Source organism: Muntiacus reevesi, chromosome 12 (genome assembly GCF_963930625.1).
Source record: "Muntiacus reevesi chromosome 12, mMunRee1.1, whole genome shotgun sequence".
In the NCBI taxonomy this organism is placed as follows: Eukaryota; Metazoa; Chordata; class Mammalia; order Artiodactyla; family Cervidae; genus Muntiacus; species Muntiacus reevesi.
This window is the reverse complement of record NC_089260.1, coordinates 50,717,882-50,745,180: the sequence shown is the minus strand read 5'-3', so window position 1 is coordinate 50,745,180 and position 27,299 is coordinate 50,717,882. Positions and strand designations below refer to the sequence as shown.

The window sequence follows — 27,299 nt, the reverse complement described above, 5'->3', positions numbered from 1 at the left end:
GTTTGTTGATATTTATTAGACTGATACGATTGACTTGGACAGAGAGGAGGCAAGCAGTCAATCAAGTGCTAGCTGTCGGGGAGGGAGAAGGTTAGGAAGTGACTGCCCTTGACCACCAGGACCTCAGTGTGGAGGTGGGGTTTGTCTGCTGCCAGTCCTCACTTCACTGCCATCATACCCAGTTTCATCTCTGTAATGCATCATTCTCCCACAGCATCCAAGTGGGGCAAAACTCAACACCCAAGACCAGGAAGAAGTGTGTCAGACATCCTCACCGTACTAGTTTGAGGTTTGTACGTTTGACCAGTTTTGTGAGCTACTGGCTTGATTTAGGTGGGTAGCAAAACTACTTGCTCTAGGACTTCTGTGTTATTTCTGTAAGGGAAACATATTGATAATCTGAAATCATGATCTGAGCTGATAGTTTCCAAATCGAATTATCTGATAAAGTGACATACTCTGGCTTTTCTCACTTAAGTTTTAACTTCTGAAATATGCATGGCTTAATTTTATGAAATTAATCTGTGGTCCCTTTAAGCATAACAACACTAGGGAAAGTGGTATTGAACTGAGCAGTGGGGGAAACCAGTCTGCAATTGAAATGTATAAAGAAGACAACTAGATAGTGATACTTTTTTCTTAAGCTTTTCTGTAAGGAAAAGCAGTTTTTGAAAAAGCATACTTAGTATTCTTCTTTAAAAATGGAAAACCAACAGCTATAGTTTGTGTGAAAAATCTTTATTTTGTTTTGAACAATATTAGAACAAATGCATTATCGTGCAGTTCAGTAACAATGAGCACATGTTAGTCTTTTAAAAGGCACTTTGGTGCAATTACAGTAAAGTAATAGAGACAATTCAATAGAGATTTATCTTGCCACCTTATAAAACTGCCTGTTCATTTCACATTGTTCTTTTAATGTTCCTCAGTGAATCGCTGCATTTGGTAAAAAATTCAAAATCCTATCATGAAATGTACTTCTGTTGGACTTAACTTTAATTCTATTTACTATTAATAACATCACCAATGAATAATATTTAAAAGATTTAAAAATACTATCTATTGTGCTAAAGTCATCACTCTTTTATAGAGTCAGAAGAAAGTGAATGTTCCCAAAATGTGAATGAAGTGGAACTTTGTGATGTAAACCTTGTAAGAATAAAAGTTGGGTAAACTAGAGCTTTTTGTTATTGCTATTATTTACACTTTTTAAATGGTTTTATTCTGCTGTTATTTTTAGTTAAACAGTTCTAAATTTATGATTTTATAAAGAATGTTTTATCATTTTTTAGAAAACAAGCATAATCTAATTTTTTAAATAAAAATTATAATGTACAGTTAGCTTCCCAATGCTAAATCACAATTAAGACGTTCTCTAAAGAACATTCATAATCATTTGATTTTTTACAGATGTATGTACAAAGAATCATAAGTACCAGCTTATCCTATTAGAATAATTTTCTTATAAAGAAAAATAGCCTTTACATATTCTTTCACAAAGCTAATATTGTATGATTAATGTTGAAACCCAACTAAGCTAAAAAATGTTTAACAAATTTTGTATCCTGTGTTCTTTCATTAGGTTTAAAATAAAATTCAAAAATTATAAAATACTGTAAAAATTGTCATAAATTGAAAATTATATTGACATCTTTCTCAATAAATGAAATATGCATTAGCAGTACAAACAGTACAGTACAAACAGCACATTTTAACTACTGATTTTTTTAAGTAAATATGAATTGTAGGATTTGGCTAGAAAGTTCTGATAATATACTAAAACCCAAATTATTTCATGCATAGTCTGCAAAGATCCAGATGTAACTGACAGTGATTTTACAATATAAACATTTCCTTCCCCTTGTGTAGTCATGTTACTGTTCAATTAAAAATAGAGTCCATGTATATGGCAACCAAATATTATTCCATCTCTGAATTTCTATGGAATTAATTGTATCAACATGAATAATTTCATAGAAACCTGATGCAACACATAATCGTTTATTGCATATGGACTTCAGTCAAAAGTTTCTATTGTGCAAATATGCTAAATAGAATTTCCCTGAGGTGAACTACCTTGCTGGCCCTTGGAAATAACTATGTAAAACTGTATTCAGATTTCAATCTGAATTATAGTCTAATCTAACACACACCCAAAAAGAGTGTGAATAGGTTTTTGTAGTCATTTGACTTGTGCAAATATTTCTCCTCAATGGACTATTTATTCATTTATAATTAAACCTATGTAACCAGAAAAGTTTTTTAAAATAAAACTTTTGAGAAACACAAAAGTACACATGACGGTACTTCAGAGATAACTTTCTTTCAAATGCCAAAAAAGGAATCCCTTCTATACTTTTAAGGAATACTAACATTTAATTACTTCTAAGGTAAAGAAAAGCTACTTAAAAAGTAAAGAAGTTTCCCAAATACCCACGTTGCTCAAGTTAGAAGATTTTCCATTAGAAAAAAAAATCAGAAAAGCATTAATTTAAAGATTATCTTTTCTTTCATTCATATAACCAGATAGGATCTCAGTCATGAATTTTTAATCAGGAAACCTTTCACGTTAAATAACTTCTTCTTCTTTAACCGTCTGTGAAATGCTGCTGAGATAATTTTCCGACTTCATTATAAAATTTGTCCACTCCTGACAGATGTCCTCCATGGAGTACTCTTCACCACCGTATTCCAGTGGAAGAATATCTGGGAAATACTGGAGTAAGCTTTGCTTGTAGTTGTCCCCATGCATATGAATCTGAAACAGACAAAATGTTTTAGAAGATATGCCCTCTGCCTCCCAGTATAGCAGAGGCATTTCTAGCAGAAACTCAACATCATAAAATGAGGTATTGTCATCACATCTAAGACAGCAGAACAGGTACAGATACTACATCATTTGTCCCTCTGCTTACGAAGCCAATAATTTTACTTATGTTTAGATGAGCTACTGATGAAGCTGTGCATCTTACTGTTTTCTTATATTTGCATCCTTATAACTATTCAGAATTTATAAAAAGATACTTTTTCTTTCAAAAGTAGATTTTTAAAACTAAATAAAATCATTTCATACATTCTATTTCCTATTAATGTATTGGTGATTCTCAGCAAAAGATCGAATATCCTGGAATGGTTCTGTAGATGATTAAAGTGTACTTCTTTTTATTAGTTCTTATCAGGGGGTTTCCCTGGTGGCTCAGTGGTAAAGAATCGACCTGTCAATGCAGGAGACACGGGTTTGATCTCTGGTCCAGGAGAATCCCACATGCCAAGGAGCAACTAATCCTGTGTGCCACAACTACTGGGCTGTGTTCCAGAGCCCAGGAGCCACAGCTACTGAAGCCCCCCACCCTAGAGCCCGAGTTCTGCAGCAAGAGAAGCCACTGCAGTGAGAAGCCCGTGCACCACAACTAGAGAGCAGCCCCTGCTCACCGCAGCTAGAGAAAAGCCTGTGCAGCCACAAAGGCCCGGCACAGCCAAAAAATAAGTAATACGCAATTTTTAGAAATTATTTTATACCTTCCGCCCCCTACTAATGTGTTGGTGATTCTTAGCAAAAGATGGACTATCCTGGAATAGTTCTGTAGATGATAAAAGTATATTTCTTTTTATTAGTTCTTATCTAATAAAAGCATACATCTGAGCACACAACTAGGTATGTGGGGAATAATTTATGTGGTACAGTTGACAGATAGTCTTGGCTAATAAAAAATTAAGAGAAATTGTGACGGTTGAGAACTTACATTTTCAAACATTTTAAACTATATAAACTCATCATATAATGTCCTCAAGTTAAAGACTTGGAACCTTTGATTAAAAGCACATATTGTTACAAATATATAAATAACCGTTACTCATCTGCTAGGGTTCATGTGTAAATCCAGTCTTCTAATAAGCACCTACTATGTGCTAGGGTTGAGGTGTCCCTGGTGGCTCAGATGGTAAAGAATTTGCCTGTGATATGGGAGACCTGGATTCGATCCCTGGATCGGGAAGTTCCCCTCAAGAAGGGAATGGCTCTCCACTCCAGAGTTCTTGCCTGGTGAATTTCATGGGCAGAGGAGCCTGGCGGGCTACAGTCCCGGGGGTCGCAAAGAGTAGGACATGACTGAGCAAATAACACTTCCACTTTCACTTCATGTGCTAGGATACAAAGACTGAAAGATGAATGAAACAAGTTTCTTGTAGTCAGGAACCTCACAGTCCCAGTTCTTGATTTTTTCAGAAGTGTTTAAAATATTACCAGCTAATTCAAAAATTCTACTATCTCTTCAAGAAAGAGGAAATAGGATCATTCACAGAGTACTGCCAAAACATTTAAGGAGAGAAAGTGGCAAGATTTGGTCTTCCTCACCCTCCTCATTTTGGCAAATCTGCTTCATGTCAATTAACTTCCACTGAAATGCTCCACTTAACTTCTCAATTTTAAATTTTTCTTCTTTTCTCGTCATGTTCTCCTGTTTATTAGGTTCAATTTATTGCTATATTTGAGGGGTTTTGTGATCCAAAATATAACCCAAAATAGAAATTTTAATGTCTTTCAGAGTTCAACAGAGATGATCAGCTATTATCAAACTATACTGAAGAGAGGAAAAAATGAAAAAAATTGACTTTTATGAAAATAGGGGTGGTTCTTCTTAATGAAAGACAGAAATACCTACTGGAAAACCTCTAATGAAGCTCTACGGTCGTAATTTTCTGAGAAGATGCAAGATAATACATTTTCAGAATCTGAAAGAATATACTTTCTAAAATTCCAAATATGCTGTTATTGCTCACATTATCAGTACTTATATTTAAATAATTTTTGAGATTTAAATCATAAAAGCCTTTAAAACCTGTTTGTGTCCTTGCATTAGATGTTGCCAACATTTGTCTAAATATTACGCTCTAAAAATTATCCTTAAGGGAATTCTTTGGAGGTCCAGTGCTTAGGACTCTGAACTTCCACTGGAGAGGGCACAGGTTCGATCCCTTGTCGGAGAACTAAGATCCCGCAAGCCATATGGCGTGGCCAAAAAAAAAAAAAATCTTTAAGATTCATGCAGAAGAATGGTTGCATTTTGGGGAACCCAGATTCTATTGTCAACACTTGAAAAAGTCCAAGTGATATTACCTGAGATAAGATTCCACAAGGTAGGTAATAAAACATCAAATCTCTTTGCTTTAACTAACATGACATTAAGTCACATACTTTGGATACTGTGGTTTTTAGTTAACATGTCTAATATAAGTACATTTATTATTTACATAGATAATACATTCACATGGCTAGAAATCAAAACAAGATAAAAGACAGTGAGGTGTCTTGCTCCCAACCCTAACCTCATCTACGCCATCCATAACTCGCTTCTGTTCTATACAGAGTAAACAATTTGTTGTTGTATACCCTTTTTGAGGATAACTTTTATGCAAATATAATTATAGATTCTGATGTCTTCCCTTTTTTATACAAAAGGTAGTATAACATAAATCCTATTCTGCATGCTTTTATTTCACTTCCCTATACATCCTGCAAATCTTACAGTGTTCCATTGTGTAGGTGTATCACAGCTTATTTAACCAGTTCCCTCATGATAAACACTTGATAGTTTCAAAATCTTTTGCTATAATGAATCATATATGTAATTTTGTTTATGAGCGGGTATTTGTTGTTGTTTTGTTGCTAAGCAGTGTCTGAGTCTTTGCAACCTCATGGACTATAGTCCACCAGGCTCCTCTGTCCATGGGATTTCACAGGCAAGAATACACAAGGATTTCGCAGGAGTGGGTTGCCCTGCCCTCCTCCAGGGGATCTTCCTGACCCAGGTATCAGACCAGTGTCTCTTGCATTAGCCTGTGAATTCTTTACCATCTGAACCACTAGGGAAACCCCATGAGTATATCTTTGGGAAAAAAATCTCAGAAATGTGAAGGTTGTAATTTTTATAACTATGGCCACACTACCCCCTATAGGGAATATATCATTTTGCAGTCTCACCAACCATGTATGGGAGGTCCGGTATTTGATTTTCAAAATTAAAAAGAAATTTTTATTTATAAAAGTAGTTGGATTATTAGATAAATATTCAAAACACTTGGATAATGCTCTGTGTGCGTCAGGAGAGGGGTGGAAATAAGAGAGCTATTCTTAAATTTAAAAAGGAATGAAACATTTCATACAGAAGCATAGTGATTTGAAGATGTTTTACTCACCCGTTCCTTAATTTTTTCAGTCAGAAATGGTTTAATCATGGAAAAGACAGCATGGAAAATTATTGGCTCATTTATCAAATGGATACCACGAACTTTTAATGGAAAGGAATCCTTTTGAAAATAAAGAAAATGTCTTGTTAATAACAAAACATAAATCAATATGTGATCCTATCAACAAACTCCTTCCTTGAACACTTGCTAAACATACAGCAATACCTAAAGTGTGATTTTATTTTCAAAATTATGCCATCAACACAAGAGCCTGCTTTGTAGTTCGCTGTCCCTAGGCAAAGTATTTCAAGAAATACCTGCATATTTTATAAATAAGACACAGAAAATGTCTCCCCCAATCACATATAAATGTGCTTTTGAAAAATCAGTGAGTCGTTTGTATATTTAGCTTTACCCTTCAAATTTTTATTTTGAGGAAAAAAAAACTTTCATAAAAGTTTACTTCAAAAGAAAAGTACAATAAACAAATATAAACTTTTTTTTTTACTTTTAAATTTTTGACATAGGTATAAGTCTTTCACATCACAGTAATAGCGACTTTTTTCTAAGGTTAAAAAGTTAAGAATTGAAAGAAAAACCTTATCAGTAGTTTCCCTAGCCAAAGATGTGTTGTTAATTTTTTCCTGCCAAGGTTCTTTTATGCAAAATTCTTCTTTTTTTTCCCCCAACACACAGCTTTTAGAGATGTGTTACCAAATTGTCACTTTTCCTTTCAGGTTCTTTCTATGAATAATTTTATTTTAAACATAATTGCCATCATGCTCTCTAAATAATTTGCACTCTGTTTTGTTTCACTGACATAACACAATTTTTGTAAACATAGTGGGTTTTAAATATTGAAGCTATAATCTATCAAATGGCTGTATCATCGTCTAAGTAACCCTTTTCCTATTTCTGGATAAATAAGCTGTTTCTAATTTGCTTCTATAAAAATCAATGCTATAGTAATGGTCTTCAGGTACAAAAGAAATGGTGTTTATAAGTATAGTTTTTACGTCTAGATGTCCTGGATTGGAATCCTTGTTTCACTGCTGACAAAATATGTATGTTTGGGCATTGCTATGTCGCCTCTCTGACATAGTAAAATAATTTGTAAATGTCATATGTCATATGTCATAAGCTTTGGTGTAGGCATTAAACAGTAATGCATTTAAAACATTCAGTAAAGTATCCAGTACAGAGTAAACTATTATTATTATTTTTTTTTTATATTTTTACTATCATCATTTTTTTTTTAATTTAATTTTTATTTTTCAGTGGGTTTTGTCATACATTGATATGAATCAGCCATAGAGTTACACGAATTCCCCATCCCGGTCTCCCATCCCACCTCCCTCTCCACCCGATTCCTCTGGGTCTTCCCAGCCCAACAGGCCCGAGCACTTGACTCATGCCTCCCACCTGGGCTGGTGGTCTAAAACTATTATTATTATATACAAAGTCTTTGCTATATTTAAGATTGCTCCTTGGCTAGGTTTCAACAGTAGGATTACTAGGTCAAAGATGATGTTCATTTTTAAGACTTATTTTTTTCTGGAAAGAACTGTTCAATCTATACCAGCCAAACCTATATGACACTTTGTTGTATATTATCAATATTAATTTTTGAGTCAATTTTTAATTTAGGAACAAAATTTTAATGACAGATAAAGTCATCACATTCTTGTTTAAATGTATGAATTCTGTGGTTTGAAATTTTGAACATATTTTCAGTTTGTTGCAACATTCTTTCTTTTTGAAATAATAACTTTACTTCCTCTTACCATTATTGAATTTTATGTATCTCTTCTAAAATTTTATTTAATTTTCTAATAAATGTACTTGTGTGTGTGATTGTGCTCAGTCGCTCAGTCTTGTCTGACTCTTTGTGGCCCCATGGACTATAGCTCACCAGGTTCCTCTGTCCGTGGGATTTCCCAGGTAAGAATACTGGAATGGAGTACCACTTCCTACTCCAGGGGATCTTGACGCAGGGATTAAACCTGAGTCTCTTGGGTCTCCTACATTGGCAGAAAGATTCTTTACCACTAGCATCACCTGGGAAGCCCAATAAATGGAGTGGATTGCCATGCCCTCCTTCAGGAGAACTTGCCAACCCAGGGATCAAACCCAGGTCTCCTGCATTACTGTCTGAGCTACCAGTGAAGCTCAAGAATACTGGAGTGGGTAGCCTATCCCTTCTCCAGGGATCTTTCTGACCCAGGAATCGAACAACAGTCTCCTGCATTGCAGGCGGATTCCTTACCAGCTGAGGTACCAAGAAAACCCAATAAATATACTATCCCTTCTCTTTAACACACAACTATATATCTAATATTTGGAAGTATTATCCTGAAGATAGTACCTTGGACAGCAAGGAGATCAAACCAGTCAATCCTAAAGGAAATCAACCCTGAATATTCATTGGATGGACCGATGCTGAAGTTGTAACTCCAACATTTTAGCCACCTGATGTTAAGAGCTGACTCGTTGGAAAAGACCCTGATGCTGGGAAAGATTGCGGGCAGGAGGAGAAGGGGATGACAGAGGATGAGATGGTTGGATGGCTCACTGACTCAATGGACATGAGTTTGAGCAAACTCCAGGAGATAGTGAAGGACAGGGAAGCCTGGTGTGCTGCAGTTCATGAGGTCACAAAGAGCCGGACATGACTGAGTGACGGAACAAAAGCAATCCTGAACACCACACACTTACTGTGAGAACAGCAGCAATCCTCTTGGCTACAGAGGGGGTAATTTGAAAGGCATGAGCAAACTGCCAGCCTTCCAAATCAAAGACAGCCTTGATTCCATTCCGCTGTGTCTCTATCTCCTGGACAATAAGCTCCGACGTGATGAGACTCACACGAAATGCATCATAAGCTGTGAAAACTTTCGGGTCCCAGTGTGCTGGGAAAAAAAAAATGTAAAAACTTGTATCTCAGCACTGTGTAAAGAATAAAGAATCAGAAAGATTTACAGAAGGAAATGGATTCTTTTTAGATTTAAAGACCAATAGAACTAATACATATATGAAAATCATGAATAGAATAACAGATCAAATTGGTGGTCCAAGAACATGAGCCTGCTTTTCCCTCCCTCCCTCAAATCCTTAGTAAAAAACCGATTCTTTCAACTTCTCTGGTGGTCCAGTGGTTAGGACTTTGCCTTCCAGTGTAGCAGGGGAGGGTTTGATCCCTGGGAGCTAAGATCCCACATGCCTGGGGGCCCAAAAACCAAAACATAAAACAGAAACCACATTGTAACAAATTCAATAAAGACTTTAAAAAAAAAAAAAAAAGTGAAAGTGTTAGTCACTCAGTCCTGTCCTACTTTTTTTGTGACTCCCATGGACTATAGTCCACCAGGTGCCTCTGTCCATGGGATTCTTCAGGCAAGAATATTGGAGAGGGTTGCCGTTCCCTTCACCAGGAGCTCTTCCTGACCCAGGGATCACACATGTGTCTCCTTGTCCACATAAAAAAAGGACAGACTCCTAAGAGCATGGGGAAAATAAAAGAATGAATGTAGGCTGTATTTGATGGCCAGATGAAACTATAGCACAAAATATGCAGGATGGAGCTGTGGCTGAAGGTGGGAATGCCTCTGGGTATGCTCCACATTCAAAGATATTGAAAATGGGAAAAGCAAAGCTCTGGATTACCAAGAGTAGCCAGGTCCTATGGAAACCACAGAGGTTGTTGCTAAGGGAAACACATAAGACAGGCAGGTAGATTCTCTGATAACCCCCTGTGATGGACAGCGTGTAACGGTCATGTCCACACAGGCTAGAACAGTGAGTGTGGTCTTGGAAAGTCCAGTCAAGAAGCACTAGGGTAGCAGGAAAAACAAGGAATACCTGTGCTAAGGAGTTGCTGAATTCTTGTCCTCTCCCCACCCCCACTAGTCCTGGGGGAGACCATGGCAGGCAAAAGTGACAGTAATGGATAGGCAAGCAGGTGATCTTTTAAAAAGATATGCAACCACTACGAATTATAACATTTTTTAAAACACTGACACACAAAAGAAGAGAAGATCCAACTCAATAGACAAAGGCATTACAATAGAAGGAGCCAGCTAATAAAGCCAGAAACATCAAAGGAAACAAAATAGTTTCAGTGAGGAAAAATAAAGATACTGTAGGCTATTACTGTGTGTGTGTTAGTCGCTCAGTCATGTCCGACTCTGCGACCCCGGGGACTGTAACCCGCCACGCTCCTCTGTCCATGGGATTCTCCAGGCAAGAATACTGGAGTGGGTTGCCATGCCCACCTCCAAGGGATCTTCCTGACACAGGGATCGAACTTGGGTCTCTTGCAATGCAGGCAGATTCTTTACTGTCAGATCCACCAGGGAAGCCCTAGGCTATTACTATAAGAAGAGGCTATTATGAAAAAGAATCAATTGAGATCTTGGAAATAAAAAGATGACAATTCGAGCAAATCTCTGTTGATAGGACAAATGTCAGAAAACATACAGCCAACAAGTGAATAAGGGTCCGGAATATTGAGCTGAGGAATTCTCTCAGTTTCAGCATAGGAGAGCCAGAAGTCAACATGTATGAATAAAAAGGTAAGAGACAGGCAGCTAGACTCAGAGGTTTCAAAATCCAACTCATCAGAGTTCTGGAAGACAAAAACACAGAAAATAGGCAACAGAGGGGAAAGGAAAATTCTTCCAAAGCTGGAAAAAGATGCAAATCTTCAGGTTAAAAGTTTCATGCAATACCTAACAAGATGAAGGGAGGGAAAAGATTTATGACTAAGGAAAGGTAAAATTCTAAAAATACCGAAGTTTCTGGCTTAGACAATCGGGTGTACCATTTGTTGAGATATACTGGAAGAGAAGTGTTTGGGGAAGGAAAGATTATATGCAGTTCTGAACACATTAAAATGGTGCTGGTGAAATGTTCAGGAGGATACAGTTGAGACTGGGAACTGGTTGTCTGGAGCTTTGAGAAACAAAGAGAGATGGGCTGAAGATACAAATCTCAGGGTTTTTGTGGTTATAGATAGGCCTATGGCAGTGATTATTGTGGACTTAACAATTCTCTCTGTTGTAGTAGAGAGATATAGCTAAAAAGAGGAGGCTGAGGCCAATGTCTAAAAGAAATCCAGAATTTAAAATAGAATATGTAGTGCCAGCGAAGGAGACTAAGAATCATCAGTTAAGTTGGAGGAAAACACCAGGAGACTGTGGTATCAGAGAGGAAGGGGTTTGCTGTGAAAAGATGATCACTGATGATTTGCTAAGCTCATTTCAGCAGGAAGATGGGAGTGAAACCAGTCCAGGGGATGTTGAGAGGAGCTGTGAGAAGATGTGAACGGTGAATATGACTAACTTTAAAAATGTGGCTGAGAATGGGAAGTGTGGGGAGGTGGCTGGGTTGGAGGCTGAAGGGTCTCATGGGATTGAGGAGGGAATTTTGGCTGACCCTAACAGATTTAGACGCTAATGGGTAGTGTGTAATAGCATGGAAAATTACGAAGACAAAGAAACAGAAGAAATCATCAGAGGTATTCCTAGGAAAGCACAATGGGATTGCTCTCTGCTTTTACAATTTTATTTATTTATTTATTTGGCTGTGCTGAGTCTTTGTTGCTGCTTGGGCTTTTCTGCAGTTGAGGTGAGCAGGGGCTGCCCTGTAGCTGTGGTGTGTGGGCTTCTTGCTACGGTGGCTGCTCAGACCCTAGAGCCTTTGGGATTCAGTAATTGGGACACCACATGACTCAGTAGTTGCATCTCCCGGGCCCAAGAGCACAGATTCAGTAGTTGTGGCACATGGACTTAGTTGCTCCAAGTTGCATGTAGAATCTCCCCAGACCAGGGATCAAAACCATGTCTCCTGAATTAGCAGGCAGATTCTTTACCACTGAGCCACCAAGAGAGCCCTGCTCAATGACCTAATGACTAAGCAACAACAACAAAACCCAAGTTAAAAGTTAAAGAGCTAAACTCTTAAATATAAACTCATGGAAGCTTCTGATATGGCAGTCAAGAAAAACAGAAAAGAGGAGAAGTATGTGACTTACCAATTCTGTAAATCAGAACTTTGCTGCCAGTGGGGTCTCGGGCTCTCAGGACGCCGACATAGCCCGCCTTCAGGAGGCCAAGGATGCTTCTAGGGTGGAGATCTGCACTTATTTCTGGACATTCTGCTCTCCACTTAAAGTAGTTTTTCAGTAACTAAAAAATAAAATAAAAATTGTTTACAGGTAGTATACATGGTAAGCCTTTTATAAGAGCGATGGTAAAGTCTTGGCATCATGTAGGGCCCTTGCCAAACTAATAGATCTCTAGATCACAAAATCTATTATGACAGGATTTTAACCTGAGGTATCTATTTAGCTGCAAAAACTAAATGCACTCTTCATCCAAGATCTTGGGTGATAGGAATTAGTCACAAACTCAAAGTAGAGGAATTTTTATTTGTCTCCTATGGTAAAGAGACTCCCAAAGACAGCTGTCAACAATGCCTTCCTTCAGGGACTTCCCTGGTGGGCCACTGGTTAAGACTCCATGCTTCCAGTGTAGGGGGCTTGGGTTTGATCCCTGGTAGGGAACTAATCTCACAAGCTGCATGGTGCAGTCAAAAATAAATAAATAAATATTTTAAAATGCGCCCCATCCAGGGTACATATGTCCCAATTCCACCAGGTGGTGGAGTCCATTGATTCCTTCCTCTCGAAGCTGAGCTGGCCTCTCATCTCCCTTTGACAGAAGTGACACTGTGCTAGGGTAAGAAGCCTCTTTTTTTGCTTTTTGGGATCCAGACACCACGTGCATGCGTGCTAAGTCACTTCAGTCATGTCCAACTCTTTGCAACCCCATGGACTGTGGCCTGCCAGGCTCTTCTATCCATGGGGTTTCCTAGGCAAGAATACTGGAGTGGGTTGCCATCTCCTCCTCCAGGGAATCTTCCTGACCCAGGGATCAAATCAGAGTCTGCTGCGTCTGTCTCTTGCATTGTGGGGGCGGCGGGCGGGGGGGGGTGGGGGTGGGGGTGGCATTTTACCACTACTGCCGCCTGGGATGTCCATTGTGGAGAACACTTACCTCAAATTACACATTTAAAATGTACTATATTTCAATAGATCTCTTCATGATTTTCAGTTTTTCTAAAATGACAATATATTTGTTTTGAGTTTAAAGAGATCTATTAGCAATGTGGAGCCAAAGTTCAGATCATAGGCAAGGACAAATTCTGCTTTTGAGTCATTGGAATAAACATGATACCTATATTCACAAAGTAGCAATGATCTGGAGGAGACCCTACAAGTTTAAAAAACCAACTGAAGAGTGAAATTCCAAGCCTTGGGGGGATGTCAATGACTGGGAATGACTGGAGGAAAAGAGAATCTGATTGCACCACAGGAGAACTGGTGCCATGAGGCACAGATGGGAGGGAAACGGCATCTGTTTTGCTCTGCTTCTCTCTGTTTCCCTCTCTTTCTTTCTCTCACTCTGTCATGTTTGTATTTAATAAACTTGCCTTAATGTTACTAAGAGTTAAGTGCAACAGAGGTTAGAAAGGAAAAAAGTCAGTAAAGTTGCCAACAAAGAAATAATTGGTGACCTAAAAAGCAGTTTCCAAATGCAGCAAGAACAAAAGACACATTGTAGATCCTAATACATTCATTTTATGCACAAGATGAATTTCTCTTCCTCCTCCTGTCTTAGTGGGCATGGGAATAAGTGTTAATAGCATCTTTAGTGTTCATCACTTTTTTGATACTTCCCTCGGATATAAAAATAGCTCTTTAAACTTTGACTCAAGCAAAACACTAGAAGCACCATAGGAGCTCCAATGAAGAAGTAACAATGTGAACTTCGCTGGTGGCGCAGTGGATAGGATTCCACCTGCCAGTGCAGGGGACACAGGTTCGATCCCCGGTCTGGGAAGATTCTGCATGCCGTGGAGCAACGAAGCCCAAGAGCCACAACTACTGAGCCCTCGTGCTGCAAATACTGAAGCCCGTGCACCTAGAGCCCGTGCTCCACAAGAGAAAGCACCTTTTAGAGAAGCGCATGCCCCACAAAGAAGAGCAGGCCTCACCTACCACAACTAGACAAAGCCCGCATGTAGCAACAAAGATGCGGCAAAGTCAAAAATAAAGTAATACTTTTTTTAAAAAAGAAATGTTTACCTTCCCATGGAATAATAAGAAATGATAGCTTTATTAAAAAGGATCTTTTAAGTAAGAGAAGTGGGTTCTTTGGCTCACTGATCTCTGCAGAATGCTGGGCACTCAGGAAATAGGTACATGTATTGAGTGAAAGAATAAATAAATAAAGGATTAAACCAGATGTGTTGGAAGATGTACAAATCACCCTCATACTTTTGACACTTAATTTTTGCAAACTGACAGCTCTACACCTGGATCTTTGATTATTACCTTTTCACTGATAAATTCAAAGGTCCAATTTACATAAATAAATTATGTAAAATGACATAAACTGCTACTAAGCAATTATGCAACAAACCACATAAAGTCCACAGCAACAAAAAACCGCCTGCAAGTGAATATTCATTCCTAAAAGCACCTGTTTTGTACCACCATTAACAATAAATAAGTATAAAAAGTTACAGCTTATCTTAACCATGCTTCATAACAGAGTACGTACTTTCAAATAAAATTACAACCATCTTTGTGCCACTTTTATAGGATTTAATAGCATCATTTCAATTCTTGCTCATGACCATTCTAAGAGGTAACTATGGTTACCCCATTTTGTGGGTAGGAAAACTAAAGATTGAAGAAATTACACATTAATGGGAGGGCAGTAACTATCAGGAGCGGGGTGGAAACTGAAACTGATTCCTGATAAGGTAAACTTTACAAAAGGAGCTGTATTTAGGGAGCAGTCCTAACATGGCAGAGAAATAGGATGAGGAGACCACTTTGTCCCCCACAAATTCATTGAAAGATCATTTGAACACTGAGCAAATTCCACAAAACAACTTCTGCTGGCAGAGGACACCAGGCACCCAGAAAGGCAGCCCATTGTCTTCGAAAGGAGGTAGGACAAAGTAAAAAAGATAAAAAGAGAAACAAAAGAGTTAGGGACAGAGACCCGTCCCGGGGAGGGAGTCATGAAAGAGAAGAAGTTTCCAAACACCAGGAAACCCTCTCACAGGCGGGTCTGTGGGGAGTTTTGGAATCTCAGAGGGCAACATAACTGGGAGGAGAAAATAAATAAATCAAACCCACAGATTACACACCCAACCACAACTCCCAGCGGAGAAGTAGCCCAGACGCTCGCGTCAGCCACCAGCAAGTGGGGACTGGACAGGGAGGCGTGGGCTGCATTGCTTAGGGTAAGGACCTGGCCTGAATGCCCTGAGGACAATCTGAGGGCGCTAACTGAGATAGCAATCCAAACTGTGGGATAGCCAGAGAGAGAGAGAGAGAGAGAAAGGCAAAGAAAGAGAGAGAGAGAATTTTCCTGCAAAGAGCTCTAACCTAAGAGACTGCTGGGCTCACTCACAGAACAAAGGACGGAGCGAATACCAGAGGAGAGCTAGCCAGCTGCATATGGGCCCATCCCCACCGGAAGACAGAGAAGCACGTGGGCAACAGCCAGAGCAGGAAGGCAAGGGGCATCCTCTAGCAAACTGTGAGCAGGCTCCCAACTGCTAACCAAGTCTTCTCGGGATCCTGGACGGTGGACATCCGCCAGGAAGGTCGCAGCCAGAGATCACCTCCTGAGAGGAGACACATGGTACACCTGGCGCTCCCGCTGTGCACCCAGGAAACCGAGCGGCTGGGACAGGGGCGGTGATGAGATGCCCTGCCCCACCTGGGGAGTGTGCGCTGGCCAAGCACCTGGTCACCTGAGCTGCTCAGACCTGGGAAGGGCACAAAGCGCAGGCCCAACGGACTCTGCGCCTTTGTGGAGCACCCGAGAACCTGAACCTGAGCGGCTTAGACCTGGGAAGTGCACGCAACCCAGGGGCCGCTTTGGACAGTTCCCCTGCAGAGCAACCTGGAGCCTGAGTAATGTAGACCGGGAAAGCACACACGCTGTGAGCGGAGCAGATCCAGTGTGGCCCAGACACTGCGAGCACACCCCATACACGCCAGTGATATTTGTTTGCCGTGCTCCTCCCTCCCCGCAGCACGGCTGAACAAGTGAGCCTAAACAAATGACCACCTTCACTCCCTTGTGTCAGGGCGGAAATTAGACACTGAAGAGACTTGCAAACAGAAGAAGCCAAAATAAACAGAGGGAACCACTTTGGAAGTGACAGATGTAACAGACTAAAACCCTGTAGTTGGCACAGACTACATTGAAAGGGGCCCATAGACCTCAAGAAGAAGTATAAGCTGGAACAAGGAACTATCTGAAACTGAACTGACCCCACACTGCCAGCAACAGCTCCAGAGAAATTCCTAGATATATTTTACTATTATCATTTTTTTAAGTCCTTTATTACTCCTTTAATTTTCATTTTTATAACCTACTATTACCTTGCAAAAAAAAAAAAAGACCCTATTTTTAAACCAAATTTCATATATATTTTTTATAACTTTTGTGATTTTTTGTTTTTTTAATATTGTATTTTTGAGAGTCTAACCTCTACTCTAGATTTTTAAGTTTTGCTTTTTGGCAATTGTTATCAATTTTGTACCTTTAAGAATCCAATCTTCAGTACCCATTTTTACTCTGGAGTGTGATTACTGGCTTGATTGCCCTCTCTCCCTTTTGACTCTCCTTTTTCTCCCCCAGGTCACCTCTATCTCCTCCCTCCCCCTTGTCTTCTCTACCCAAATCTGTGAATCTCTTTGGGTATTCCGGGTTGTGGAGAACACTTAGAAAACTGATTACTGGCTAGCTCTGTCTCTCTCCTTTTGACTCCCCCTCTTCTCCTCCTGGTCACCTCTATCTCCTTCCTCCCTCTTCTCTTCTCTGTGTGTCTCTGTGAACCTCTCTGGGTGTTCCATGCTGTGGAGAGCACATAGGGAATTGATTACTGGCTAGATTGCTCTCTCCCCTTTTGATTACCCCTCTTCTCATCCTGGTCACCTCTATCTCCTTCCTCCCTCTTCTCTTCTCCATGTAACTCTGTGAACGTCTCTGGGTGTCCCTCGCTGTGGAGAATCTTTTCTCCATTAACCTAGATGTTTTATCATTGGTGTGGTGTGGATGGAGAAGTCTTGAGGGTACTATAAGAATAAGACTGAAAACCAGAGGCAGGAGGCTTAAATCCAAAACTTGAGAACACCAGAAAACTCCTGACTCCAGGTAACATCAATCGACAAGAACTCATCCAAAAGCCTCCATACCTACACTGAAACCAAGCTCTACCCAAGAGCCAACAAGTTCCAGAGCAAGACATATCATGCTAATTCTCCAGCAATGCAGGAACATAGCACTGAATTTTAAGATACAGGCTGCCCAAAATCACACCAAACCCACAGACACCTCAAAACTCACTACTGGACACTTCATTGCACTCCAGAGAGAAGAGATCCAGCTCCACCCACCAGAACACTGATGCAAGATTCCCTAACCAGGAAACCTTGACAAGCCACTCGTCCAACCCGATCCACAGGGAGGAATCTCCACAATAAAGAGGAACCACAAACTTCCAGTATACAGAAAGGCCACCCCAAACACAGCAATCCAAACAAGATGAAAAGGCAGAGAAGTATTCAGCAGGTAAAGGAACGTGATAAATGCCCACTAAACCAAAGAAAAGAGGGGGAGATAGGGAGTCTACCTGAAAAAGAATTCAGAATAATGATAGTAAAAATGATCCAAAATCTTGAAAATAAAATGGAGTTGCAGATAAATAGTCTGGAGACAAGGATTGAGAGGATGTAAGAACAGTTTAACAAGGACCTAGAAGACATAAAGAAGAGTCATTATATAGTGAATAATGAAATAACTGAGATCAAAAACACTTTGGAGGGAACGAACAGTAGAATAACTGAGGCAGAAATAGGATAAGTAAGGTGGAAGATAGAAAGGTGGAAATATATGAAAGAGAGAGGAAAAAAGAAAAGAGAATTAACAGAAATGAAGACAACCTCAGAGACCTCTGAGACAATGTCAAATGCCCCAACATTCGAATCATAGGAGTCACAGAAGAAGACAAAAAGGCCATGGGAAAATACTTGAGGAGATAACAGTTGAAAACTTCCCTAAAATGGGGAAGGAAATAGTCACCCAAGTCCAAGAAACCCAGAGAGTCCCAAACAGGATAAACCCAAAGCAAAACACCCCAAGACAAGTATTAATCAAAATAACAAAGATCAAACACAAAGAACAAATATTAAAAGCTGCAAGGGAAAAACAACAAATAACACACAAGGGGATTCCCATAAGGATAACAGCTTTCAATAGAAACTCTTCAGGCCAGAAGGGAATGGCAGGACATACTTAAAGTGATGGAAGAGAAAAATCTACAACCCAGATTACTGTACCTAGCAAGGATGTCATTCAAATATGAAGGAGAAATCAAAAGTTTTACAGACAAGCAAAAGCTGGCCACCAAACCAGATCTTCAAAAAATGCTAAAGCATATTCTCTAGACAGGAAACACAGACAAGGTTTATAAACTCGAACCCAAAACAAGAAAGTGAATGGCAATGGGATCATAGTTATCAATAATTACCTTAAATGTAAATTGGTTGAATGCCCCAACCAAAAGACAAAGACTGGCTGAATGGATACAAAAAAAGACCCCTATATATACTGTCTACAAGAGACCCACCTCAAAACAAGGGACACATACACACTGAAACTGAAGGGCTGGAAAAAGATATTTCACACAAACGGAGACCAAAAGAAAGCAGGAGTCACAATACTCATATCAGATAAAATAGACTTTGAAATAAAGGCTGTGAAAAGAGACAAAGAAGGACACTACATAATGATCAAAGGATCAATCCAAGAAGATATAACAATTATAAATATATACGCACCCAACATAGTAGCACCGCAATATGTAAGGCAAATGCTAACAAGTAAGAAAGGGGAAATTAACAGTAACACAATAATAGTGGGAGACTTTAATACCCCATTCACACCTATGGATAGATCAACTAAACAGAAAATTAGCAAGGAAACACAAACTTTAAATGATACAACGGACAACTTCAACCGAATTGATATCTATAGGACATTTCACCCCGAAACAATCAATTTCACCTTTTTCTCAAGTACACATGGAACATTCTCCAGGATAGATCACATCCTGGGCCGTAAATCTAGCCTTGGTAAATTCAAAAAAATTGAAATCATTCCAAGCATCTTTTCTGATCACAATGCAGTAAGATTAGATGTAAACTACAAGAAAAAAACTATTAAAAATAGAAGCATATGGAAGCTAAACAACACACTTCTGAATAACCAACAAATCACAGAAGAAATTGAAAAAGAAATCAAAATATGCACAGAAATAAATTAAAATGAAAACACAACAACCCAGAACCTATGGGACTCAGTAAAAGCAGTGCTAAGGGGACAGTTCATAATAATACAAGCTTACCTCAAGAAACAAGAAAAAAATCAAATAAATAACCTAACTCTACACCTAAAGCAACTAGAAAAGGAAGAAATGAAGAACACCAGGGTTAGTAGAAGGAAAGAAGTCATAAAAGTTAAGGCAGAAATAAATGAAAAAGAAGCAAAGGAGACCATAGCAAAAATCAATAAAGCTAAAAGCTGGTTCTTTGAGAAGACAAATAAAATAAACAAACCATTAGTCAGACTCATCAAGAAAAAAAGGGAAAAGAATCAAATCAACAAAATCAGAAATGAAAATGGAGAAATCACAACAGACAACACAGAAATACAAAGGATCATAAGAGACTACCATCAGCAACTATATGCCAATAAAATGGACAACTTGGGAGAAATGGACAAATTCTTAGAAAAGTACAACTTTCCAAAACTGAACCAGAAAGAAATAGAAAATCTTAACAGACCCAGCACAAGCATAGAAATCAAAACTGTAATCAGAACTCTTCCAGCAAACAAAAGCCCAGTACACAAAAGACAGCTTCACAACGGAATTCTACCAAAAATTTAGAGAAGAGCTAACACCTATCCTACTCAAACTCTTCCAGAAAATTGTAGAGGACGGTAAACTGCCAACCTCATTCTATGAAGCCACCATCACCCTAATACTAAAACCAAAGATGCCACAAAAAAAGAGAACTATAGGCCAATATCACTAATGAACATAGATGCAAAAATCCTTAACAAAATTCTAGCAAACAGAATCCAACAACATGTTAAAAAGATCATATATCATGACCAAGTGAGCTTTATCCCAGGGATGCAAGGATTCTATAATATCCACAAATCAATCAATGTGATACACCACATTAACAAATTGGAGAAAAAAATGGTTATCTCAATAGATGTAGAGAAAGCCTTTGACAAAATTCAACATCCATTTATGATATAAAAAAAAAAACCCCTCCAGAAAGCAGGAATAGAAGGCACATACCTCAACATAATAAAAGCTATATATGACAAACCCACAGCAAACATTATCCTCAATGGTGAAAAATTGAAAGTATTTCCCCAAAAGTCAGGAACAAGAGAAGAATGCCCACTCTCACCACTACTATTCAACATAGTTTTGGAAGTTTTAGGCACAGTAGTCAGAGAAGAAAAAGAAATAAAAGGAATCTAAATTGGAAAAAGAGAATAAAACTTTCACTGTTTGCAGATGACATGATCCTCTACATAGAAAACCCTAGAGTCCATCAGAAAATTACTAGAGCTAATCAATGAATATAGTGAAGTTGCAGGATATAAAATTAACACACAGAAATCCCTTGCATTCCTATACACTAACAATGAGAAAACAGAAAGAGAAATTAAGGAAACAATCCCAATCATCATTGCAACAAAAAAAATAAAATACTTAGGAATAAATCTACCTAAAGAAACAAAAGACCTATATATAGAAAACTACAAAACACTGATGAAAGAAATCTAAGATGACACAAATAGATGGAGAAATATACCACGTTCATGGATTGGAAGAATCAATATAGTGAAAATAAGTATACTACCCAAAGCAAACTAGAGTCAATGCAATCCCTATCAAGCTACCAACAGTATTTTCTAGAGAACTAGAACAAGTAATTTCACAATTTGTATGGAAATACAAAAAAACCTCGAATAGCCAAAGCAATCTTGAGAAAGAAGGACGGAACTGGAGGAATCAACTTGCCTGACCTTAGACTACACTACAAAGCTACAGTCATCAAGACAGTATGGTACTGGCACAAAGACAGAAATATAGATCAATGGAACAAAATAAAAAGCCCAGAGATAAATCCACACACCTATGGACACCTTATCTTTGACAAAGGAGGCAAGACTATATAATGGAGAAAAGACAATCCCTTTAACAAGTGGTGCTGGGAAAACTGGTCAACCACTTGTAAAAAGAATGAAACTAGAACACTTTCTAACACCATACACAAAAATAAACTCAAAATGGATTAAAGATCTAAATGTAAGACCAGAAATGATTAAATTCCTAGAGGAAAACATAGGCAAAACACTCTCTGACATAAATCACAGCAGGATCTTCTATAACCCACCTCCCAGAGTAATGGAAATAAAAGCAAAAATAAACAAATGGGACCTAATGAAACTTAAAAGCTTTTGCATAACAAAGGAAACTATAAGCAATGTGAAAAGACAGCCTTCAGAATGGGAGAAAATAATAGTAAATGAAGCAACTGACAAAGAATTAATCTCCAAAATACACAAGCAGCTCCTGCAGCTCAATTCCAGGAAAATAAACGACCCAATCAAAAAAATGGGCCAAAGAACTAAACAGACATTTCTCCAAAGAAGATATACAGATGGCTAACAAACACATGAAAAGATGCTCAACATCACTCATTTTCAGAGATATGCAAATCAAAACCACATTGAGGTACCATCTCACACCAGCCAGAATGACTGCTATCAAAAAGTCTACAAACAATAAATGCTGGAAAGGGTGTGGGGAAAAGGGATCCCTCTTACACTATTGCTGGGAATGCAAACTAGTACAGCCACAATGGAGAAGAGTGCGGAGATTCCTTAAAAAACTGGAAATAGAACTGCCATACGACCCAGCAATCCCACTGTGGGGCATACACATCGAGGAAACCAGAACTGAAAGAGACACATGTATCCCAATGTTCATCACAGCACTGCTTACAATAGCCCATGGAAGCTACCTAGATGTCCATCGGCAGACAAATAGATAAAAAAGCTGTGGTACATATAAACAATGGAATATTACTCAGCCATTAAAAAGAATGCATTTGAATCAGTTCTATTGAAGTGGATGAAACTGGAGCCTATTACACAGAGGGAAGTAAGTCAAAAAGATAAACACCAATACAGTATACTAATGCATATATACGGAATTTAGAAAGATGGTAATGATGACCCTATATGTGAGACAGCAAAAGAGACACAGATGTAAAGAACAGTCTTTTGGACTCTGGGAGAAGGCAAGGGTAGGATGATTTGGGAGAATAGCACTGAAACATGTATATTATCATATGTGAAACAGATCGCCAGTCCAGGTTCAATGCATGAGACAGGGTGCTCAGGGCTGGTACACTGGGATGACCCTGAGAGATGGGATGGGGAGGGAGTTGGAAGGGGATTCAGGATGGGGGACACATGTACACCCATGGGTGATTCATGTCAATGTATAGCAAAAACCACTATGTAAAGCAGCCAGCCTCCAATTAAAATAAATAAATTAATATTTTAAAAATTAAATTAAATTAAAAAGAAAGAAGCTGCATTTAGTGGGAAATTAGTAGGGAGAGTCAATGGAATTCTGAGAACTTTGAAGCCTTGGGAAAACTATAAAAATCATTAAAGAATAAAAAGTCGTATCACATGGAACAAAAATATAAAGAGGAATATTCACTTGTGAAAGACAAGAATTCACAAGAATATACAAGACAGACAGAGGTTAACAGTTGGTTGTTTCAAACACATGGGGGCAAGTGTAGTGCACTTAAGAGTCCAGGATCCCCTGAGTTCAACTCAAGTTCAAATTCTTGCTCTCCCACTCAACAGCTGCGATTCTGAACAAGTTACTTACCCTTTACGCCTCAGTTTCTTATAAAATAGGAAAATAATGAGATAATCCACACAAATGCTACTCACTAAAGTAACTGGCACTCTAGAAGTTATTAGAATTCTAAATGATCACTAATTTGTTATAACTTCAAATACAAAAACTAGAATAATGAGAAACTTCATTAGAACTTGTTTTCTTCAAACGCTAAAACTATACAGCTTTTATATTTTAAATAAAGCAATGTGAATTTAATTAACTGCTTCTGTGGAGGAAAACAAAGAAACAGTTTCACACTCTAACCCTCTTTCCTTTCAAGTTGGCAGAAAAATAGGGCAAAGAGTTCACAGAAACTTGATTCTTTTCCAGTCAATTTGGACAAGGTCCAGTTAGCCAGTTCCTCAAGGACATGATGCAATGAAAACAATTCAGGAAAATAAATAATATGGGGAAAACAAAACACAGAGGTGGGAGATAATTTTATTTCATCTTCTATTTAGATGTTACTTTTAAAAAGCAACCAAAATGAGGGCTTCCCTGGTGGCTCAGTGGTAAGGAATCCACCTGCCAGTGCAGGAGACACAGGTTTGATCCCTGGTCCAGGAAGATCCCACGTGCTGCAGAGCTACTAAGCCCATGTGCCACAACCATCAAGCCTGGGCTGTACAGCCTGGGAGCTGAGACTACCGAGCCCTTGTCCTGCAACTACTGAAGCCTGAGTGCCCTGAAGCCCGTGCTCCAGAGCAAGAGAAGCCATCACAGTGAGAAGCCCACCCACTGCAGCTGGAGAGGGGCCCCCACTTCCCAAAGCTAGAGAAAAGCCCACACAGTGACGAAGACCCAGCACAGCCAAAAATAAATAAATAAAATTATGTTTTTTAATGCAACCAAAATGAAATCTGTAAACCATACACTTTTAATTGTTAGCTACTATACATGTTTAATGTACCATTTGAACTGTACTTTTCATGGAAACTGGGATTGTTTCTTCATATTTAGTAGCGGGTGAGTAAATATCAGGACACCTAGGTAGCCATCTGACAAACAAAGGAAATAGGCAGGCTCCTATTTCATTCCTAAGGCCAAACTAAAGCCCAGTAGATCGACAACCCCAACAGAAAAAAGTAAAGCCATAAACTACTAGAGAAAATTTTGCACAAGAGCTTATGAAACTAGAAGCAATCACAGAACAATGAAATCAATATATTTGATGACATAAAAACTTTAAAATTCTGCACAGAAAGAAAATAGCACTGACAATGTCAAAAGATGGAAACTAGGACAACAGCCTATTTTCTTTAATACATGAAGATATTTTATGAATAAGATGTTTTGTGTTTTATGTAAGCGAAGTGGAAGAAAACAAATAGCAAAACAAGCAGTTAATTAGAAAGGAATGAAAAATGATTAACCTCATTTATAATTAAACAAATGCATATTATAATAATAATGGAAACCAGTTCATCACCTAGCAGGCTGACGCACGGATCATAAAGTTTGATGACACAGCAGGTGATAACATGAGGAAAGACACCACTATGTAATATAGAAGTGATAAAATAATGCAGACACTTTGGAGGACAACTGGTTTATTCATCAACATTGAGAATGCACATAGCACATCAACTGTTCAAGTTTTGAACTTATCTTGTAAGGATTTTCCTATTTTTATACAATGACAGACATACTATCATACCCAGTTCGTGATGGAAGAAGCCTCATTTGTCTCGGTTTCTGTCTTTTGTGAACTGCCAAGTAAATTGTAGGAATTCAAAAAGTAATCATTGAATGGAGAAATGAACAGCAGGTGCATGACAGCACTGCCAATGTCTGACGACAAATCCTAAGTCCAATACAGGAGACTAGTTAATACATTTTAATAGAACAAACTGAGACAATGAAATACTACACAGTCCCCAAAAGAATAATACACATGTTGAAATAGGGTGATCTCTAAGATAAGTTAGATTCAGTTCAGTTCAGTTGCTCAGTCATGTTCAACTCTTTGCGATCCCATGGACTGCAGCACGCCAGGACTCCCTGTCCATCACCAACTCCCGGAGTTTACTCAAACTCATGTCCATTGAGTCAGTGATGCCATCCAACCATCTCATCCTCTCTTATCCCCTTCTCCTCCCACCTTCAATCTTTCTCAGCATCAGGGTCTTTTCAGATGAGTCAGCTCTTCACATCAGGTGGCCAAAGTATTGGAGTTTCAGCTTCAACATCAGTCCTTCCAATGAATATTCAGGACTGATTTCCTTTAGGATGGACTGGTTGGATCTCCTTGCAGTCCAAGGCACTCTCAAGAGTCTTCTCCAATACCACAGTTCAAAAGCATCAATTCTTCACTGCTCAGCTTTCTTTACAGCCCAACTCTCACATCCATACATGACTACTGAAAAAACCAGTCCAGCCTTGACTAGACAGACCTTTGCTGGCAAAGTAATGTCTCGCTTTTTAAGTTAGGTTAAAAAGGCAAAATGTAAAACACATACATATGCTTGAAAAGTGTTAGTCACTCCGTTGTGTCCAACTTTTTGTGACCACATGGACTCTAGCTCACTAGGTTGCTCCCTCCGTCCATGGGATTTTCCAAGAAGAATACTGGAGTGGGTAGTCATTCCCTTTTCCAGAGGATCTTCCTGACCCAGAGATCGAACCAGGTCTCTTTCGTCTTCTGCATTGCCAGGCGGGTTCTTTACCACTAGGGCCACCTGGGAAGCCTACATATGCTTGTGTGATTGTATTCTACCTGGAGAGGTAAGAGGTAGGTAAACGCAAATGCGACTGGGTAGATGGTTTGTAAACTAAGGTCTGGGGTGAGGGATTTTGTCCTTCAGAGAAAGTTACTTTTAGGAACTTACTTTGCATTGCTTACTATGTGTGGATTAAAATAAAAGCATCTGTACTTATTACTTTTTCAATTAAAAATTAGTTATCAACGGCAAAAATCTCCATACTGAGACCCCTGGGACGCTGCACTGTAACACTTCTCTGCATCCCAACTCGCTGTGGGTGAGCGAGCAGTTTGGAGAAAGGGCTTCATCGAGTTCAACTGCTGAGCGCTCATTGCGCTGGGTACGTCCTGTTCTGTTAAACCAGTCAATGATCAGACCTGGAAACCAGCCATCGCTGGAAGCCTTTTCACCGTTACTTAACAGATGCGGATGCTGAGTCCAAAGTGACAGATCTCAAGGTCGCATCCCTCTTTCTGATTTCTGTCTTCCCACCACCCTTCTCTCAACCCAGTCTATCAAACCCGGAAACACAGAGGAGAAGCCTCATCCCGACCCTTTCGCTGAAGATACTCTGCACCGCTTTAGTGCCTTGACTTGAGTATTACTATTACCAATAATCTTTTGCTAGAATTTGGCTTCAGATCTTCAGTTTTCCTGGCAATTTCATTTCTCCCAGCACACGTCGAGTTATCTGCTGAGATGAAATAAATCTAGGCTTCCCACATCTCAGAGGTCATTATTTTTTATCTCTGCTGCTCTGCGGCGGAGAGTAAGGCATTTCTGAAAAACTTCATAGGTTCGGGAGACTCATCCAAGGGCAGAATTTCACTGCTTGGGGTCAAATAGGCCCTCACCCCAGAGGGCGTCAGCTTTTTTAGAGGCTTCCTGTTTCCACGACCCTGGAGAAACTGGAAGGACCAGCACGGGATTTCTCAGGACACCCGCTGCCACCGCCGGGTGCGCCCAGGGCGCGTCCCCGCCGAAGTTACACCCCCCGCCCTCGGCACGGGTCCCGGCGAGGGATCGCCCGGGGTACTGGCCCAGCCTCGGCTTCGCGGCGCGACACCGAGGTGGGGCTGGTAAGGGAAGGTCCCCTTACCCGCCAGGCCAGGTCCAGATCGAAGTCCCGGGCGCGCAGGAACCGCAGCAGGAAGGCGTCGCTGAGCAGCCGCCCGGCCAGCGGAGCGCCGGCCGCCCGGGCGCGGCGCCGCAGCTCGGCCAGGCTGGGCTGCAGCAGCGGCGAGTGGTCGGGCAGCGCGCTGAGCTGCAGCCCCGCCAGCCCCGGCCGCGCCTCCGCCATGCCCG

General features: G+C 39.6%; 1 protein-coding gene across 1 annotated transcript; it reads right to left on the bottom strand.

Moving 5' to 3' along the window:
• Window positions 1–625: 625 nt before the first annotated feature.
• On the bottom strand, window positions 626–27,299 carry TTPA (alpha tocopherol transfer protein). The gene is made up of 5 exons (XM_065902907.1): window positions 27,094–27,299; window positions 12,218–12,371; window positions 8,902–9,095; window positions 6,196–6,306; window positions 626–2,758 (listed from the first exon to the last, which is right to left on the bottom strand). The coding sequence occupies exons 1-5, from the start codon at window positions 27,292–27,294 to the stop codon at window positions 2,570–2,572; spliced, it is 849 nt and encodes a 282-aa protein (XP_065758979.1). The 5' UTR covers window positions 27,295–27,299; the 3' UTR covers window positions 626–2,569.

Excerpts from the sequence above, each read along its gene's own strand:
- TTPA (XM_065902907.1), bottom strand. The coding sequence starts at position 27,294 with ATGGCGGAGGCGCGGCCGGGGCTGGCGGGGCTGCAGCTCAGCGCGCTG. Across the intron at positions 9,096-12,217 it reads AGTTCTGATTTACAGAATTG|CACACTGGGACCCGAAAGTT; the intron begins GTAAGTCACATA and ends TTTTTTTCCCAG. Across the intron at positions 2,759-6,195 it reads CTGAAAAAATTAAGGAACGG|ATTCATATGCATGGGGACAA; the intron begins GTGAGTAAAACA and ends TGTCTGTTTCAG.